The sequence below is a fragment of the Brassica napus genome, chromosome C4 (genome assembly GCF_020379485.1).
Source record: "Brassica napus cultivar Da-Ae chromosome C4, Da-Ae, whole genome shotgun sequence".
In the NCBI taxonomy this organism is placed as follows: Eukaryota; Viridiplantae; Streptophyta; class Magnoliopsida; order Brassicales; family Brassicaceae; genus Brassica; species Brassica napus.
Window position 1 is genome coordinate 21,858,409 of NC_063447.1, and position 20,253 is coordinate 21,878,661.

A 20,253-nucleotide genomic window follows, 5' to 3' on the forward strand; every position below is an offset into this window, starting at 1 on the left:
TAGGGTTTAGAGTTTAGGGTTTAGGGTTTAGAATTTAGGGTTTAGGGTTTAGGGTTTAGGATTTAGGGTTTAGGGTTTAGGGTTTGGGGTTTAGAGTTTAGGGTTTAGGGTTTAGAGTTGAAAAATGAGGTTTTGGGGATAAATTTCAAATTTTGAAAAATAAAAAAAATTAAAATTTTTAAAAGATAATATGCTATTTTAGTCATTTTAGTTTTTGAATGCTATTTTTGTGATATAAACTTAGAAATGTGCTATTTTGGAGGTTTGCCCTTCCTTTTTTTTTTTTGTGTGAATCCCCAATATAACCTAAAACCCACGATTGAATATTATCGTCTGCGTACCTTCTTCTCCAACGCTAATTCATCAAACAGGATTCTTTCGATCGGCTTCCCTGTATCTAACCATGAGCGCAATCCATCTGCTCCGCAAATTATCCAGGAGGCCTCCTTCTCGCCTTCACAGAAACCTCTTGTCCTCCACCTTTTCCATGGATTTACCTCCAGATTTGGCGCGAACCACCTTAATTCGTCCCTTCTCGAACCGTCCTACCATATTCAACAACACCCACAGATTGATTCCTTCGTGTTTTCGACAGTTGAATCTCTTACCAAATTGGGTTTCCGAAAAGAAGAAGAGTATCAGCGTTTCATTGAGAGAATTTTCAATATCAGTAGTGGAAACCAATACCAGCGACAAGACTTTCGAGAGAGTTGTTGGTCTTAATCCGAATCCACTGGTCATCGAAAGGATACACAATGGCGAAGAAACCATAGGCGAATCAGTTTCTGGAGGAGAGATCATCGGTAACAAGATTGAGAAATCTGAAGAAACTCTAGTTAGGGAAGAGAGCGAGGCTGAGAAGGAAGCGTGGAGGATTCTTGAAGACGCCGTCGTTAGGTATTGTGGTTCGCCGGTGGGGACGGTGGCGGCCAACGATCCCGGAGATAAGTTGCCTTTGAATTATGATCAAGTTTTTATAAGAGACTTTGTGCCTTCTGCTTTGGCTTTTTTGCTTAAAGGAGAAGGAGAGATTGTTAGAAACTTTCTCCTCCATACATTACAGCTTCAGGTATTTGCAAATGTCTCATTTAGAATGAATATTTGATTATATACTAACTAATATGTGGTTTAGTTTCTCTAGATTGAAATGATTTTGTCTGTTACAAGTTCAGTGTCTCATTGCTTGATGTTGAATTTATAGTTGTTAATTATGGTTCTAGTTTGATTTTAAGTATCTTTGTGTTTGATTATATCTTCATTTTGGTCTGTGATGATCCCATTTGTAAGAAAATGCTAAGTGGGTTTCCGTAGATTGTGATGAATTACTGGTATGTGATTTTGATTATTGATGCTCTTTGGTTTGTTCTTATAAGAGTTGGGAGAAAACGGTAGACTGTTACAGTCCTGGACAAGGCTTAATGCCTGCAAGTTTCAAAGTCAGAACCGTGGCACTTGATGAGAACACTACCGAAGAGGTTCTCGACCCAGATTTTGGTGAATCTGCTATTGGTCGTGTTGCTCCTGTGGATTCTGGTTAGTATACTCTCTCTTTTGTTATATATACAAGCAGATGCGTTTGACTCTTCTTTGAGAGTGTCACTGTGAATTTACTGATTGTTTCTTGCATCCTTTATAGGTTTGTGGTGGATTATTCTCTTAAGGGCATATGGGAAGTTAACAGGAGATTTCTCATTACAAGAGAGGATTGATGTTCAGACAGGGATAAAGCTCATCATGAACTTGTGTCTAGCGGATGGATTTGATATGTTTCCAACACTTCTTGTCACCGATGGTTCTTGTATGATTGATCGTCGAATGGGTATCCATGGCCATCCCCTCGAAATCCAAGTACATTCACAACTAATTCTTTTTTGACTTATTGTCTCCTTAAAAGCGTTGTTAGTGAGACCTATAACCATGATTGTCCCTTTGATGCATTGCAGTCGTTATTCTACTCGGCACTCAGATGCTCCCGCGAGATGCTTTCTGTTAACGACAGCTCCAACAATCTTGTAAGAGCCATTAACAACAGATTAAGTGCTTTGTCCTTTCATATCAGAGAATACTACTGGGTGGACATAAGGAAGATCAATGAGATATACCGTTACAAGACAGAAGAGTATTCAACTGATGCTACTAACAAGTTCAACATCTATCCTGAGCAAATTCCTCCATGGCTCATGGACTGGATTCCCGAGCAAGGCGGGTATCTCCTCGGGAACCTACAGCCCGCACACATGGATTTCAGATTCTTCACCCTTGGGAACTTCTGGTCTGTAGTTTCCTCCTTGAGTACACCGAAGCAGAATGAAGCTATATTGAACTTAATTGAAGCTAAATGGGACGACATTATTGGCAATATGCCTCTTAAGATTTGTTACCCCGCGTTGGAGTATGATGATTGGCGTATAATCACAGGAAGCGATCCAAAGAACACGTGACTTTCGCTTACACACTTTACTTTATCCTCCGAGCACTCTCTTGATCCGATGCTTGTGGACAATATTATGTATTTGCCTTTAACTTTCTGTTGAACCAACCCTGAAAACACTTATTGAACTTTGCAGGCCTTGGTCGTATCACAACAGTGGATCCTGGCCAACGCTTCTTTGGCAGGTATGCAGATAATTGTTGGAAAATTAGAGTAGTAACAACTCATTGTTAATATCTAACGAGTTATGATTCCTAATATAATTTATATGTTTTCATGACAGTTCACATTGGCATGTATGAAGATGGGTAGACCAGAGCTAGCTGAGAAAGCTCTTGCATTGGCTGAGAAGAGACTTATGGCAGATCGTTGGCCCGAGTATTACGACACCCGATCTGGAAAATTCATTGGGAAGCAGTCTCGTCTTTACCAGACATGGACAGTCGCTGGATTCTTGACCTCTAAACTCCTCTTGGCCAATCCTGAGATGGCGTCCAAGTTATTCTGGGAAGAAGATTACGAACTTCTGGATATATGTGTCTGTGGTCTCAGCAAATCTGGTCGGAAAAAATGCTCTCGAGTAGCTGCCAAGACTCAGATTCTTGTCCGATGAGTGTTAAACAGAATTTTTTTGCTTTTCTCAACGTTTCAACCGCAGTTAGCTTCTATAGGCTAAGATATTACGAGACTTTCATATTTACAGAAACATGACTGTCACATATAATATTGATTATCTATCTGTTTGTATATATATATATATATACTATTTTCATAATTTTATCTATATTATCCTCTGTGTATTATTTGCCAAGTGATCCGCTACATATCTTCTATATAATCATTTTTACTAAAAAAAATGATGACATGAAAATATGACATGGACAATTACGTTTATTGATGATATATATTTTTCATAGATTTTATAGAATATGACAATAAATAAATCCTCACTAAAATAAATATATTGAAATATGCATTATAAATTTCGAAATGTTATTTAATTTTACTTTTATAGTTATACAATTTTTATTACTAATATTTTCAAAATTTTGTACATCTTTTAAAAAAACTAATAAATTTTTAATCGTAATATCATTAGTTTTTTTTAGATATCTACAAATATTATAAATATTGTTTAGTTATAATTTTTAATAACTATACAATTTTTATATGATTTTTTTAGTAATTTTATACAAGTTGGTTTAATACATTTAACCAAAATAAATAGAGAAAAGTTTATCTATGATTTGAATTTTAAATATATTACATATATATTATTAAATATAATTTAAAATAAAAAAAAATTACTTTTTCTTAATTTTATGGTTAGTTAAATCAAATTAATATTAAGTATATATAAAGTGGATCATGTGTTTCATATTAGCCATGTTCTTTTGATAAACGCCGCGTCCAGCGTCGGCGGCTCCAAATACTCACTGGTGCCTGTTTTGAATGAAAGAAATAAAATGACGTGGACAGTGATGACGAGATTAAAAATTATCGCCGGAACAGGGAAAAGAGTCGCAGGTGTGATTATAACTGCCGCTAGAATTTTAAGCGATCACAATTGATCGGAAATCCGACGCTGCGTCTCTTATAATTAACACGGCTCAGTGGTTTCTCTGCAATCTTGCTCTTAGAAACAACAGAAATACAAAGCTTTTGGAGCCGCCGACGCTGGACGCAGCGTTTATCAAAATAACAGAGCTATTATAAAATATTACAATATACATTCTGTACAATTATGAAATTCTGTTCTTCTTATGTGTGTTTATTACTATAGAATATTAGAATGTCAAATTATTTTTCTTACGTTTTATATAATAATATTCCAATCTAAATGTATCATATATATGACAGTTGACATATGTTAGTAAAATATCAAGATATCATATATCATATTACAGTGCACATATTTTATATCACAAATTTGTCACCTTTGTCACATCAATATACTTAGATAACCAAACATCATATATACTTACTACGAATTTAGTATGGTCATATTATTAGCTTTTGAGTAATGATATGCAATGCCTATTAAACATTGAGCCATAAAAATCCCTGAATATTCTCATAGTTACACAACAAACTTTAAAAAAAAAATTAATTAATCCAGTAAATGAAAATATTAATGTGTTCCATTAAATATATTTTTTTCTAAATATATCTCAATGACATTAATCAACATGTAGTTCGTAAGAAATATATTTCATACATTACGAAAACAACCATTTAATACTTAAATAACGAAAGTGGTTTTTAAATATTGCTCAAGATTTGAAATCAAAATTAAAACAGTCAATTTTGGTAATGAATATTACAAATATTTGAGAAAGGGAACCATATGTTGAATTTGGTAATAATCTTCGAGAATTTAAATCAATACTATTAAAAGGTTGAATTGGGTAACTAGACATCCTAAATATGTTTGGAAAAAAAACAAGAGGCAAATATTTCTCCAAAATCTTATAATAAAATCACTTCCACCATATTTCTAGTAACTATTCAAAATTTTAAAATAAGGTTTCCAACTAAATAAATTATATTTCGGAAATCTTATCTATATTATGGAATCTTTTAATTTCTACTTCATCTCATAATATTCTAAAAATTTATAATTTAATGCACAATAACACTACACATTCATTATGAACGAAAAATAATATTTACACGCAATATTTATGTTAATATTTATAATATATAGATTTTACTCAAAACAAACTTTTTTTTACTTTATAAGAAATTAGTTTATATTACCAAAACATTTTCCCCCACATCATCTTCGGGTAATTATGGAATATAGATAAAAATATCAGATAATTTGGAGTATTCAGTTTAAATGTCGGGTAATTTGAATAAAAATATCTGATAATTTGGATGAATTTTAATATTTTGAATAAAAAATATTAAAGTAATTAAGTTTTCCAGGTAATTTAGATTGTCGAGTAATTCAGTTTATAAATAGCATTTTTAGGATATTTGGTTATTTCGAAATCAAATGTAATTAATATATGTAAGTATTTAATTTGTATATTAAAAATTTAAGTACCCATTTGATTATCGGTTATTTATGAAATTCAGTTTAATTTTAGTTTTTGGTTTTTCAGTTTGGTAAAGTTTGGTTCATGGTCCGGATATTTGTCCCACTACAAGAAAACACAATTTTAACGACAAAAATAACGAGGAAAAAAATCCTCGTAAAATTACGTCGTCTTTACGAGTATCTTACGAGGAAAAAACGAATCAACGTAATTTCGTTGTAAAATAACGACAATAAAGTTTCGTCGTAAAAACGACACAATTTAATGTGGTTTTTACGAAGAAACTTTATTGTCGTTATTTTACGACGAAATTACGTTGATTTGTTTTTTCCTCGTAAGATACTCGTAAAGGCGACATAATTTTATGAGGACTTTACGACGTAATTTCATCGTAAAGTAGACGTAAATATAACAAGGACTTTACGACGAAATATTTTATGTCTATTTAGCGTTGATATCTCGAGTGCACCAACTTTTTAGTTGTAAACACGTTTTTTGTTTCAGCTAGCAAACTATATTTTCTTCCATACCTTCGGATGAGAGAATCGGGAATAAATTGGTTTGCAGTTATCAAAGTTACACCTCGTGGACGAATAATCGGCGGAGAAGAACAACCATTGCAAGAAGAACATATCAATGAAGTCGTGGAACCTGAACAACAAACTGATGACATCCTTCTCATTGATCCGCATAATCGTGAGTACGAAGATCTTTCCGACGATACCACAGAGGGAGCTGTTGAAGACGAGTTTAATGAAAATGATGATGTTTCTAGTGATGACGAGAATGTCAATGATGTATCCGAATGATGATGTAATTTTTTTAATGTGATTTACTTTCAGACTTAATGCATGTGTTTAGTTTGTTTAATCATGAAAATTAAATTATATAATTTGATTTTGTGTTAGGCAATTGGGGGTTTGGGGTTTGGAAAGAAGAGATTGAGATTATAAGTTAAGGAACTTGGGGTTTCGGGTTATAGGGATTTACATATCTTCCTTGTAAAATCTTCGTTAAAAAAACATAGGCCTTGTTATTTCCTCGTAAATTAACGACGTCTTTACGACGAAATTTAAAAACACTTCGTCGTAAACTACTCGTAAAAAGAAAATGCGGGCCTTGTTATTTCCTCGTAAATTAACGTGGACTTTACAACGAAAAATTAAAAATACATGTGTTTAGTTTGTTTAATCATAAAAATTAAATTATATAATTTGATTTTGTGTAAGGCAATTGGGGGTTTGGGGTTTAGGGTTTCAGGTTTTAGGGATATACATATATTCCTCGTAAAGTCCTCGTAAAAGAAAAACACGGGCCTTGCTACTTCCTAGTACAAAAAACATGGGCCTTTTTATTTCCTCGTAAATTAACGAGGTCTTTACGACTTTAAAACACTTCTTCGTAAATTACTAATAAAGAGAAAACGCAAGCCTTGTTATTTCCTCGTAAATTTACGTGGACTTTACGAGGAAAATTAAAAATGCATGTTCTAGTTTGTTTAATCATGAAAATTAAATTATATAATTTAATTTTATGTAAGGCAATTGGGGGTTTCGGGTTTCGAGTTTTAGGAATTTACATATATTCCTCGTAAAGTCCTTGTAAAACAAAACACGGACCTTGCTACTTCCTCGTAAAAAAATACGGACCTTGCTATTTCTTCGTAAATTTACGTGGTTTTTACGACGAAAATTAAAAATGAAAAAGCGGACCTTTTTACTTCCTCGTTATTTCACGAGGATTTTACGACGAAATATAATTCTCTATATATACCCAAACCATCTCACTTCTCATTTCGTAGTCACTTCCTCTCCTCCTCTTAGCAATGTATTCATCTCTACTTCCTCTCTAGTTTAGCTTAGGTGGTTAGTTTAGGGTAACTAGTGTTGATTAGGTGGTTAGTATAGGGAATTTGTAGATAGGTTTATGGAATTTGTTGATAATATAGGATGATGATTTTTAAATGCTAATTAATTATCTATTTACAGTATATGTTTTTTCAGATGGTTAATAATGAAAATTAAATTTATTTTTTCCAGATAGTTAGAAAGAACAAGCTTACAAGAGATGCAAAGACAAAATCCCTTTCCAGAGCCACCCCTTAATTTTTTTTTTGTATTATAAATTTGAGACTTAAATATTTATAAAATATTTTCGTATTGATTTATCATTTACATTTTTAAAAATTTTGAAATAAATTTTAAAATAAATTTGATTATATTTTTTTGTAAAAAATAAAGAATCGAAGCAAATCCGTAGCTAAATTACTTCAAATTAATGAGGAAATTGAAAAATTGTTAACGAGGAATTTACAAGGAAAAATTTTACGTGTATTTTATGAGGAAACAGTTTACGTGTATTTTATACGAGGAAAATGTTTTCATAGCTTTTACGACAAAATTATTGACTTTACTTTACGACGAAACCTTTCGTCGTAACTTTACGACGAATTAGGGAGAAAATATAAGTTACGAAGAACGATTAACGAGGAAATGACTTTCGTAGTTATTTCGTCGTAAACTCTATTTTACGACGAAATAACCATGAAAACCGTCGTCGTTATACATGCATTTTCTTGTAGTGTCCAAACCTATACAATATCTTATATAAAGAGTTATTTAAAACAACCAAAACAAACCTGCGCTTGAAATGGTCAAAATCAAGTATATTTATTAAAGTCGGTGGGAAAATGTGATCAACATATACACAACTGTGCTTGGAAGAGATGGGAAAATCGGTGAGGCTTATGATTTGGTTGAGGAGGGTGAGTCCACTTAAAGCGCAAAAACACACAGAGTTTAAAAGAAGATCATGGAGAACATCAGAATGTTCAGATCTAGACAAGTAGAACCTAAGCTTTACGTGTTCATAGGTATTTGAAGGATATTCCGGTTTATTGTGGTTTACTCTGGAACATGGAATCTTTAAAATCTTATTAATTAAGAAATTTAAGCAGGAGAAGCAGAATGTATTACATGATTAAGATAATTAAAAAGAGAGCGAAGATTAAGTAAATAAGCACTTTTGATTGCACCAACTTCTTTAGCCTCAGTTCTTTTCCATTGCCGGCTACTCAATCTCAGGAACCACAAAAGCCGAAATCGGGAATGTCCTGGACAGACCGGTCAGTGTCCTGAAATTGATCTTCCCAGAACTTGTTGGCTGCTCCAAGGCAAGCTCATTGAGAGTGACCCAAATAAGAAGCTCCTTGGCCTTAACACCGGTCAGCTTCTTGATCTTTCCGACTTCCACCACGGCGGTGACCTCAGTCCCATAAGAGACAAGTTTCCCAATGGCTTCAAACTTGTGTGTGATGCTCTTCTTCTGCTTCAGCCACATAACACCTGTTTCTCTGTCATAACCAACCTCTTCTATGTCCTTCAATGGCAATAACCCATTAGGCATATCAATTTCCTTGAGGACCTCCTTCGTCTTCTGGCGGCATAACTCATCTCCTGTGTATTTCTCTGCCCTAGCTCTCACTTCGTCTGTAACTAAACCCATCTCTCTTCTTTTTTTCTCTTGGTTTTTAATTTTAAAAACTTTGCCTTCTGGGATTGTAGTTATCTTTGTTTGCCTGTTCATTTATAGGTGTTGCATCATGCAATTACCCTTGCATTCTGTATTAATTACGGAAAATGCGCTGAAATTATAGACACATGTCAAATCTACTTTTTCATTTGTAGATAGGACGGTCATTAATAAAATAATGGCATATTGTGGAAACAACTTGCAATGGATATGAGAGAACAAAAAATAAAAGAAAAAAACGCTACTCATATACCAAAACAGTACATGAATCTCATAATATTTACTTCTTTTTTTTGCTGAATCTAGACCAAGCTGAAAAGTACACTTCATAAAATTATTTAGAAGTGAAATTTCATACGAAAAAGTTATGAAGAAGTGTTAAAATTCAAAATGGAAGGATGCTACTAAATTATTTATTGATTTTTTTGGGTTCAAGAAAATAAATAAATCATAAATTAAATATTTCCTCAAATCCAGATTCTAGTGCCATATATTCATACATATATATTTCTTTTTGTTCAATTATTAGTAAAATTTATATTAAGGTTCATGCTCTTATAAATTTGTGAAATAACATACTACAAAGTATATGTGTTGTATTTCAGATATTTTAACTATATATACATCTTAAAATGAACTAAATCCAAATTTTGTTTGACATCAACTAAATCCAGATTATATGGCCATATACTCATACAGATATATATTTACTTATGCAATTATTAATAAAAATACTTTTTTGATGAATTAAGTTAGGTTGATGCCCTTCTAAATTTATGAAATAACATACCATAAAAGTATGTATATTGTAGTTGAAGTACTTTTAACGTTAAGTACTTTTAACGTACATCTTGATTGTACATATTGTAGTTAGGTTGATTGCCGTATGTGAAAACCTAACAAGTGCCATTGTTCAATTTTGGTGAAGTTCAAATTCACCAAAACGAGGAATACACTGGGCGAAATGGAAAAAAAATCTGTTTACCAAGAGAGGAGGGTGGGATTGGTTTTCGTATGATCCATGAGTTCAATCTGGCACTATTGGAAAAATAATTATAGAGGCTAATTCAATTTCCTGACTCTTTGGTTGCCCGGGTCTTGAGGGGAATATACTATAGATTGAGTTCACCACTCAGAGTAAACTCTGCTAGCAGCCCATCGTATGTGTGGACTAGCATTTCTGCTGCAAGGAAGTTGTTATTACTGGGAATCAGATAGAAGATACATTCCGGTTACGAAGTCAAGGTGTGGGAGGATCCGTGGATTCCAACGACCCCTTGCGAGATCAGTATCCCTGCAGCGCCAGTTATGCATCCTAATCTGAGAGTTAGCGACCTCATTAATCAGGTATCGAAGGATTGGGCTGTGGTCTATTGGAGACCTATGTCAATCTTGATGACATACCTCTTATAAGGAGTTTGATCATAAGCTCAACTCATCGTCGTGATACATTCTGCTGGAACCTAGAGAGAGCTACACACTTACATCGATCTTGTTGTCTTCCCACTTTTAGATTCTTTCTTTACCGATCTCGCTTGTATCACTCGATCTAGTTCAATTCATTGTATTCGATCTTAGTCATCAATAAAGTCCATTTTCACCTACTGGAAACTATTTAACATCGTTGTGTTATAAAAATATCGTTGCCTACATCATTTGTCTTCCCTAGATCAAACCCTGATCACTATCAAATACTTAGTGTAGCATTTAGGTTCTAGATTTTGGCGCCGACTGTGGGAAAGATAAACGAAAAACATCTTTGCTAAGAAACCGATCTAAGTTTCCTAAGCGCGACTATAGATCCCAACCAAGCCATCGGAACCACACCCTCGAGAGTCAACGACGTTTATCCTACGGGATCCGACTCAGGGACCAAAAAGTACCATCAGGGCCAACGGGAGCCAGCGGTGCAACCGGAATGACCCAGGCGCAACGAATTCCTTCGATCGGGACTTCGAGTCAAGATCGGTCCCCTTTCATCGATCTCAGAACGAGTCGGAGCACGAGTCTGGAACCGCCCCGGGGACAGGCAATCCTCCGACGATCCGATCCGATCTCAGTCTAGACCAATTTCACCGACTCCTCTAGCCCAGACTCGAGGAGAGCTGACCGAAATTCGGGGAATGGTTTCGACCCTAATCGATGAAATTCGCAGTCAAAAGATTGCGAATCAGACCATCGCTAATCGATTAGAGCAAGCTGAGAAGGAGCTCGCAGATCATCGAGCCGCAAACGCTCGAGAAAGGAATCAAACGTCCCTCGATCCATTAAGGAGTACATCGAACCCCCAAAATGCCGGTCTGTTCGGAACTCTGGAGATCCCAAGCGCTCGATCTGGATGCTACACGGGAGAAAACTCACAACGGCCACCGCCGCAGGGCATGACCCACCGAAGCTTAAGCTACAGTGGATTAGACAAAATCGATACAGGGCTCCAACGCCCACGAATCACTCCAATCCACTTCCAGAATGGATCGACTGAAAGGCACGGGGAACCGAGAACTCAGATCCCACCACCAAACCCTTCGATCCCCGAAAATTGAACTCCATCCGCGACGAGGACACTCCATCAAGCGAGATTCGATAACCTAACAGAACAAGCTCGGAGGCACGATCTTCACGGCCACGTCAACATCGACCCCCAAAGGGAAGATTTAGGGATCCCGAGCGAAACCGGAGCATTTGAGAATTACATCGAAATAAATGATGCTGAGCTCAAAAGGAAACATGCGATCGTGCATATGGCGACGAGCTCTGCCCCAAATATCGACATGGTCATCGAAGAAACAAGAAGGACTCCGTTTACAAACAGAATTGCCAGCGTAAGACTGTATCACGTAGGGAAACTGAAATTTCCCGAATACACCGGGAACACAGACCCGAAAGCCCATGTGCGAGCCTTCCGTCTAGCGATATCAAGAGCACACCTCACCGACGACGAAAAAGAAGCCGGATACTGCCGTTTCTTCGCCGAGAACCTGATACCACTCAAATTACCCTAAGGAGTGAATTACTCTCTCAAATAAGAGGTTCAGTTGCAGTACTTAGGGATCGAATCCACAAGGAGCTAGGGAACCTATTAAATCTAGTAATGTTATTAATTCTAGGTGTTTGTTGTTTTATGGGTTTAAAAGTAAGTAGCAATCCTAATTGAGCAAGTCTATTGCTCGACTAACAAGATGATTGGGGGTGTGACTTATTGGAAGATATTAGATGCATAGTTTCTATTCAGGTGTTAGAGATTATAATCCTATAGATGCCTAACAGTTGTATGCATGATATATTAGAGCTCAACTCCTTAATCACAGTGATCAGCGATGACAATGTTTCACTGGTTAACTAACTAGATCTTGGATCTCAAATGTCGTCTTTCGATCACAAGAAAGTGTCGATCGATGATCCTATATGGATATCGATCGATACACCTTTCCAAAATATCGATCGATTGTCCCTCCTAAAACTCTCTCTCTCTCTCTCACTGGAACCAAGTCGCGCATCTCGGGTCTCGACATCGATCGATGGTACAAGATGTACATCGATCAATTGCTTCTTCTTCGTATCGACCTCTAATGGTCAGCTTGGATGAAATCTCTTTTAAGCTCATAAATGCTCCATAATCATCACTTTACTCCAAGATACTTCTGAACCTGAAAACATACATAATATGATAGAATATATAATATATAGATAGTAAAACACTTATATACCATGGATGAAAATGAGTCAAATCCATGGTATATCAACTCCCACAGACTTACCCTTTTGCTTGTCCTCAAACAAAACAAATAGGCAGTCTCTCTGAAAGAAGTTTGAAAACAGCAGAGACTTACAGATTTAAAACATAGAAATCATCACCTCTACAATTTCGCAAACCACATCTAAAAAGTCCTAATCTCAAAAGCACATTATGCAATATCCTAACTTAGCAACCAAATTCAACTAGTCTACAACTCAACAAATCATGTCTGACATTCCCCTCTTCTAACCTCATTTCTTAGCATAAATTTAAAAGTGCATGCTTTACCTTGGGAGTATCGATCACAGGATGCAAGGATTTTCAGACAAGTATCTGAAACTGCAGGTAAAAGTTAGTTCCTAATTTCTCTCTTGAGTCAAAGTCTGCTTCCATTGCAGGATCAGTGACCAAGATTGGACAGGCTTCCATGAATCAAGACTTAATGGTGGTTGTCACCAAGCCATGTTCACTTCTTTTTGACCTATATCCAAGAATTCTTTGTGAAGCGAGCCTTGAAGATTGCCTCCTCCAAGTCTCGTTCGAATTCTTTTTAATGGAATCTTTATGAATCAAGCCTTAATGGTTTTAGCCACCAAGTCCTGTTCAGACTCCTCCTAACTAGATCCTAAGTCCTAATTAAGTAATTTTTTTTTTTTTTTTAATATCACTAACTACTCTAGGGTCGAAATAGAGAGAGAAAATTGTGATAAATGAATCTACACAAGGAGTTACCTTCCAGACTTGTCTAAAGAATCCGATCCCATATATACCAAGCCCCAAGACAAGCGATTTTGTCAAGTTTAGTGTTGGAGGTCAGCTTTGGTTCCTTCAAACAATCAAGGAAAGTGTATATAGTTGACATGTTGATCCACTTTAACATCTTTAGTACTATCTGCAATCAGTAAATCTAGAATGGTGCTAAAGAGTGGTTAGACATTCAAGTATAAATCAATAATAAGATCATAGTCCCTTTCACATAGCTAAGCATAAATTTATTAAAATTCTTTTATAAGAATCATAATAAATTATATCAGTAAACCTCCCCCCAGACTTAATTACACTGTATCAGTGTAACACAATCGGAGTTATGGTGGAAATAAATCATAAGTACTCAATGTAACAAGTTAGGAAGATAAAACTGACCGGAGTGGGAATCGATCGATGTGCATCGATATGCATCGATCGTCGTATGTGATTGTAGGTCGATCGATGTCGACGTCTCGTCCACGGTCGATATGTTGGTAATCATCCTACTTGGGTCTTGCAATAAATCTGAAAGAATGAAAACGAAAGTAAATACTAGTAACTAAGAAAACCAATTAAAATTACCTAATAGTGGGTTGCCTCTCACTCAGCGCTTTGTTATAGTCATTTAGCTTGACTGTGGAGGTATGTGGCTAGTTGGTGGAAAGACAGCTACTTGTTGGGAAACAAGCATCCACCTCATCTCTGCACATTCTGGACCAAGCTGCAATGAAACTTCTTATGGCGTCATCATTTCTGGTCCATCTCTCATCCATCTTCTGTATTGCATTTGAGATGTTCTGTAGCCTTTCTAGGATGTTTTCAATGCTGAACTGATGCCATCCTATCTTGTCGTAGGCATATGCTGATAGCTCATTCAATTCCTCATGCATTGACTCCATTTTGTTTTGTATCAGCTGCTCGTCATCTGGTGTAGGCGTGGTAGCGATCGATGCGACCAAGTGTTTATCGGTCGATGTTGGTGCCTTATTGTCGATCGATTTGGAGTGTTTTCTGTTGATCGATGCTGATATCTGGTGTTGATATGCGAGTTTCCTCTGAATGGCTTTGACTTCCTTCTATAACCACTCTGCTTGGCTATCCAGTCCACCGAGTCTGGCGTCGAATGGAAAGTAGATGTCATCACAAAGCTTCTCAAGTCGTTCCTCGATGGTGTCTATATCTGTGTAAAGCTTTGATGTAATCTGATCAACTTCTGCTGCTGTGTAGGGAAGATGTTCTGTAGGTTTCTTGCCGTCGAGGGATGCCCTGCGGAACCTATCGATCGATGTTGAACCTTCTTCCTGAAAATCATGTTGATCATTAAGCTTGCCAATGTCCCTCTGGACATTCATCATCTGTGTAGACAAGGTGTCCAAGTATCGCATGATAGGTGAGGTGAAACGGTCGTGCATATCCTCGTAGGTTTGTAACCTATCTTCCATGGCTGCGAACTCGCTGTCGATCGATGTGACAGTGCAGATATCGATCGATGTGGCTGGTTGTGGATCCTTGTTGCGAATGGTGTCCAAATCTTGCTGTAGCAGATCAATTCTCGTGCTTAACCAGTCCACATTGTTGTTGAGAGGGTTGTATACGTCGTTAATCCTCGTGTTGATGTATGCAATATCCCATTCATCCTTCTTCTCAGCCAAACTTTCCGGTTCGGCAGGGATCCGGGATGTCTGTGGCTTGACGTTGATCGATGTAGCTTTGTTGGCGTCGATCGATGGTGATGTCGTAGCTTCTTTCTCAAGGTTGTGCTGCATACTCTCAATCTCTGTCCTCATCTCTGCCATACTTCTGAAAAGCTCATTGTAACCTCTGTCCAAAGGCTTATAAGTGTCATCTACCAATGTCTTGAGTTCATCTCCTAGCTTTTCCTGAGCTCCACAAATACCAGTCACCATCTCATTAATCTCATCCTTGGTGTAGATCTCTGGTGCCAGTTTTGTAGGTGTGAATGAAGTGGCATGTTCTGGAAGACATATGTGACTCTCTTCAAATAGGGAAGCTCTCTCCAGAATTTTTCTGATGTTGTCCTTGGTAACAGGGATCATCTCACCAGCTACGCTCCTTGCATATCCAGACTCATCTCTGTAGACACCATATTCGTCCTTCTGTTCCCATCTGAACTTTCTGGCTCCATAGATGTCATAAGCGCGATGTCCAAATTCGTAACGTCTGTCGATCGATGGTGAAGGTGCCTTGTCGAGCGACATTGGTGTTACCCTGTCGAACGATGTAGGAGCAACCGTGTCGATCGATGCTTGGCCAACTGGTCAGCACGATTGGTGTGAACCAATTTCTGTTGTGTCGGCCCTTGGATATTCGTCTGGAACAGCTGGAATGTTGTCTGGAATGTTGCGTTGCTGCCTAAACAAGTTGTCTGGTCCATTGGCCAACTGAAGAATATCTGCTATGTCCTCTCTGGATACTTGTAGAATCTTTCCATCCATAGCACTTGCATGGCCATATGTGTCCCTGAAAATACCAAATTCATCAGGAGTCAGAAAATTGTAATCCATACTCATATTCTTCTTAGTAAATAAAGAAAGTTTAGGTTTAGAATGCGAATCCATTGATCTTGATACTGGAGTATCGATCGAGGGTAAACGTTTGTCTGCTGAATTAGGTTTTTTGGATTGAATGCTCCTCCTGGATGTTCCTTCTGATTGGTTTGTGGGAGCATTCATCTTTTCTGCTTCGGTGTCGTGAGAAGTAATCTTGGGTGCAAAACTCCTTATATAGGTATTGGTAAACCTACTTGGAATTGGAATATTCCTTTTTTTCTTTTCAAAGGCGGTGGCTTTAATATCGATCGATGTACCAGGTATGGTATCGATCGATGCATAAGATCGTTTTGCTGGATGAGGGTGGGTATCGACCGATGCTGAGTAGACTCTGTCGATCGATGGTAGAGACATGTTGTTGAAGAAATGGCTTGAATATCTGTCATCCTGCATAGCAATCTCTATAGCTCTTTCCTTCCAGTAATCCTCATCATACTCCTCAGTAGGATCCTCATTGGATGAAGGAATTACAGTCTCTACTGCAAAACTTTCATGGAATCCACTTTCTGCTCAACTGCCTATTGAATAGTCATCTCATCCTCTCTTGTTGGGTTGTTGAAAGGCAAAGTCTGGATAACACTGATCTGGTAATGTGAAGTGGTCTACCGGTTGCTTCCCGTCGAGCGACGTGGGATAGTGTTCATCGGTCGTCGGTGACTCATTGGAATCGATCGATGATGCAGTGTGAGTGTCGATCGATTCTGAGTACTCTGTTTCGTACTCTGCTCCACAATGGCATGCTGCAATGTAGCCAAGATCATTTCCAAGCTCCACGAGGTTGACCTGTTGTCTCACAACTCAAACTGGGTCATAGTGAACGTCTAGATCTATCAGTGTCAGACACAATCTGTTGGTGTTCATGTCACCAACTGTAGCCAGGAAAGCTTTTCCAAGCAGAAGTGAAGAGTTCCAGTTAAGCTTGATGTCCAGGACATGAAAATCTACTGGGACAAGGGCATTACCAATCTGTACCTCAAGGTGTCTTATGATGCCTCCTGAGCTTCTTTCTGAAAGGTCCACGAAGGTGAACGATTCTGATGAGGGCTCTATTTTCAGACCCAGCTCGTCTGCCATAACCTTAGGTAGTATGCAGACTGATACTCCTGTGTCACATAGTGCATGGGGAAATTCAATACCCTTTACCACACATGTTATTGCAAACTTCCCATGATCACTCTTCTTCTTCAATGTGATCCTTAGTTTCATCCTTTCCCTAACATGATGAAACATTCTCCTAATGTCCTCCTCAGTCTCCTTAGTCTCTCTGAAGAACATCCACAACCGGTGTGTGAAATAAACTTCATCAAAAGGTTTCTCCACTGGGATTCTGAGGACTCTCTTAGTGAGACCATCCATCTCCTTCTCATCAGCTTCCCTCTTAAGGTTCTTAGGAATCTTCTCCTTCCTTTTCCTTAACCTTCTTCCTTCAGTTGCCTCAACAACTTGCATAGGCTCTGGTGTAGTGTCCGAAGGGTTGGTTGTAGGTTCTGGTGGGGTTTGCTAAAGGTTTAGGTGGTGGTCTGAGTGCGTTGATTCGGTCAATATCAATAGATGGTAACCACACTCGGTAGGTGAGAGGTGCCCGTCGATCGATGGGAGGTGAGGGGGGTCGATCGATATCGGTCTCTCTCTGTCGGTCGATTACTGGCTCATGTTGTAGGTCGATTTTGACATAGAAAGGGGAGGGTGGGTGAGGATGTTTTTCTGCGAATTCCTCATGAGTCATGATTCGAACTGCACTACACTTTGCAGTTGATTCAGCAGATGACGCCGATCGATGTCTAGAGTGATCTGTCGGTCGATGTGTATCTATTGACATCGGTCGACACCAATGTGATCCGCCGAAAATCATGGACCTTTCAACTTCGAAGTCTCCTTCTCCAAGCTTCTCATGATTCACCACTTGCCAGAAATCATCATCTATAATGGCATTTACGTGGTGTTTTGCTTTCTCAACTCATGCCTCTCTAGCCAAGGCTTCTTGTCTCTTTACAGTGTCTCCAGTCTGAACCACTTGCATTTCAAGCTTCCTCACATGAGTCCCTAAGGTCTCAATTCTTGTGTTCAGACTGTTGTAGGCTGAATCTATCTTCTCATTGAAATCCACAGTGAGTTGTTGCTGTCCTTCCAAAACTCTTTCAAGCATTGCTTCAATCTTGCTTTCCTAAGTCTGTGGTGGTGGATTCTGGTAGAATGAGTTTCCATAGCCTCTGTTGTTGTTGCTGAAAGGTTTCTGGAACTGTGAACTCTGGTTACTCCTCTGACCATTGCCATAGAAGTTTCTGTTTCCACCCTGGTTTCCAGACCTCTGAAATCCAGTACCTCCAATGTAGTTCACATCTTCTTCTCCTTCCATGTCTACAGCCTCTTCTCCTTCAGCTGAGTCTACTTGCTTCCTAAGATGCTCATGAACCACATCTAACTTTGCTCTAACTTCGTCCATCTGCTCCTTCCCTAGGGATGCAACTGACTTCTTCCTCTCAAAGTCAGTGTTCTTGGTGCTGCTGCTGTTTGCTATATTTTCTATCAGTCTCACAGCTTCCACCGGATTCCTGGTCTTGAATTTCCTTCGCTAGTTGTATCAAGAGCCACATGATACCTCAAGGCGATACCACTGAAGAAAGTGCTCAGCAGTTGCACTTCATTGAATCTGTGGTGTGGACAATCTCGCTGGAAGAACTTGAATCTGATCCACGCATCTTTGAAAGACTCTCCAGTCTTCTGCGCGAATGTAGCGATTTTGCTCCTCAAGTCTTCAGTGCGTGCCTCATCAAAGAAGTTTCGCAAGAAAGCATTCTTGATGTCGGCCCAGGATGTTAGAGATCCTGTGGGTAGCTGCTTAAGCCAGTGCATCGCTTCTCCAGTCAGAGAATACTTGAAGAGCTTGCACAATAGGTAGTCCTCGGGGACTCCATCCATACGAATAGCAACGATAATATCCTCGAACCTCTCTAGATGGTCCATGAGATGCTCGTGCGGTAACCCAGAGTAGGGTATCTGCGACACGAGTGTGTAGTACTGAGGCTTCAACTCGAAATTCTGCTTCTGAATCTCTGGGAGTCGAATAGCTGATCTGTTGGCGTAGTACTCATCTAGACGATTGTAGTCAGCCAGTGCCCTTGGTTGAGCAACCTCTTCTACAGGTTCAGCAGCTCCTGTAGCATCAGTATCAGGGATTACATTCCCCTGAGGGTCTAGTTTCTGACCTGTTGCATTACGCAGATGACCATCCTGGTCATACAGGTTTCCATTCTCGTCCTGTCTGAGAATAACAATCGCAACCATGTTTCGTGACTGATGATCGATCGATGTACGCGGTGTAGTATCGATCGATGTCGAACGATGTAGATCGGTCGACGATGAAGGTTGGGTGTCGGTCGACGGTTGGGTGCGAGAATCAGTTGACGTGAAAGCTGCTGCGTCGATCGATGTGGAACGTTGGTCTTTGCGGATCGTGCGTTCCAAGTGAGCAGGATCTTCTGAGAATAGCAGGCGTTTGTCCTTGTTGCTTCTGGTACTGCTGGGCATGTACCTGAAAAGACAAGAAAATATGTTTGTGTCAGAATGGGGGTAGAGAAAAGAATAAGAATCAATAACATTAAATCTAATGGCGATCAAAGCTCCCCGGCAACGGCGCCAAATTTGATACCACTCAAATTACCCTAAGGAGTGAATTACTCTCTCAAATAAGAGGTTCAGTTGCAGTACTTAGGGATCGAATCCACAAGGAGCTAGGGAACCTATTAAATCTAGTAAGGTTATTAATTCTAGGTGTTTGTTGTTTTATGGGTTTAAAAGTAAATAGCAATCCTAATTGAGCAAGTCTATTGCTCGACTAACAAGATGATTGGGGGTGTGACTTATTGGAAGATATTAGATGCAGGGTTTCTATTCAGTTGTTAGAGATTATAATCCTATAGATGCCTAACAGTTGTATGCATGATATATTAGAGCTCAACTCCTTAATCACAGTGATCAGCGATGGCAATGTTTCACTGGTTAACTAACTAGATCTTGGATCTCAAATGTCGTCTTTCGATCACAAGAAAGTGTCGATCGATGATCCTATATGGATATCGATTGATACACCTTTCGCAAATATCGATCGATTGTCAGAAGACAATATCGATCGATGCTTCTAGCTAAGCCTTAGGCGCGGGTTGATAATGCTCACTAGTCTCCTAGATCAGCGGT

General features: G+C 38.3%; 2 protein-coding genes and 1 non-coding gene across 4 annotated transcripts; 2 read left to right on the forward strand and 1 right to left on the reverse strand.

The window, feature by feature from the left end:
• Positions 1-287: 287 nt before the first annotated feature.
• LOC106347470 (alkaline/neutral invertase A, mitochondrial) lies at positions 288-3,206 on the forward strand. 2 transcript variants are annotated; one of them, XR_007322106.1, is made up of 6 exons: positions 288-1,069; positions 1,374-1,533; positions 1,637-1,848; positions 1,944-2,491; positions 2,567-2,616; positions 2,715-3,206. XR_007322106.1 is itself a non-coding variant. In XM_013787000.3 (6 exons), exons 1-6 carry the CDS (start codon positions 404-406, stop codon positions 3,042-3,044), a joined length of 1,911 nt encoding a protein of 636 aa, XP_013642454.2. In that variant the 5' UTR covers positions 289-403; the 3' UTR covers positions 3,045-3,206. The 2 variants fall into 2 exon arrangements, 1 of the variants encoding a protein (XP_013642454.2); XM_013787000.3 differs by having other exon boundaries at positions 289-1,069; positions 1,944-2,437; positions 2,568-2,616.
• A 5,182-nt stretch (positions 3,207-8,388) lies between these two features.
• LOC106350123 lies at positions 8,389-9,103 on the reverse strand. The gene has a single exon (XM_048756510.1). It carries the CDS (start codon positions 9,058-9,060, stop codon positions 8,545-8,547), a length of 516 nt encoding a protein of 171 aa, XP_048612467.1. The 5' UTR covers positions 9,061-9,103; the 3' UTR covers positions 8,389-8,544.
• Positions 9,104-18,706: 9,603 nt separating this feature from the next.
• Positions 18,707-18,814, forward strand: LOC125586736. The gene has a single exon (XR_007323271.1). It is a non-coding gene; the product is annotated as a small nucleolar RNA R71 (small nucleolar RNA).
• The last annotated feature ends 1,439 nt before the right edge of the window (positions 18,815-20,253 follow it).

Excerpts from the sequence above, each read along its gene's own strand:
- LOC106347470 (XM_013787000.3), top strand. The coding sequence starts at position 404 with ATGAGCGCAATCCATCTGCTCCGCAAATTATCCAGGAGGCCTCCTTCT. Across the intron at positions 1,070-1,373 it reads TCCATACATTACAGCTTCAG|AGTTGGGAGAAAACGGTAGA; the intron begins GTATTTGCAAAT and ends TGTTCTTATAAG. Across the intron at positions 2,438-2,567 it reads GGAAGCGATCCAAAGAACAC|GCCTTGGTCGTATCACAACA; the intron begins GTGACTTTCGCT and ends TGAACTTTGCAG.
- LOC106350123 (XM_048756510.1), bottom strand. The coding sequence starts at position 9,060 with ATGAACAGGCAAACAAAGATAACTACAATCCCAGAAGGCAAAGTTTTT.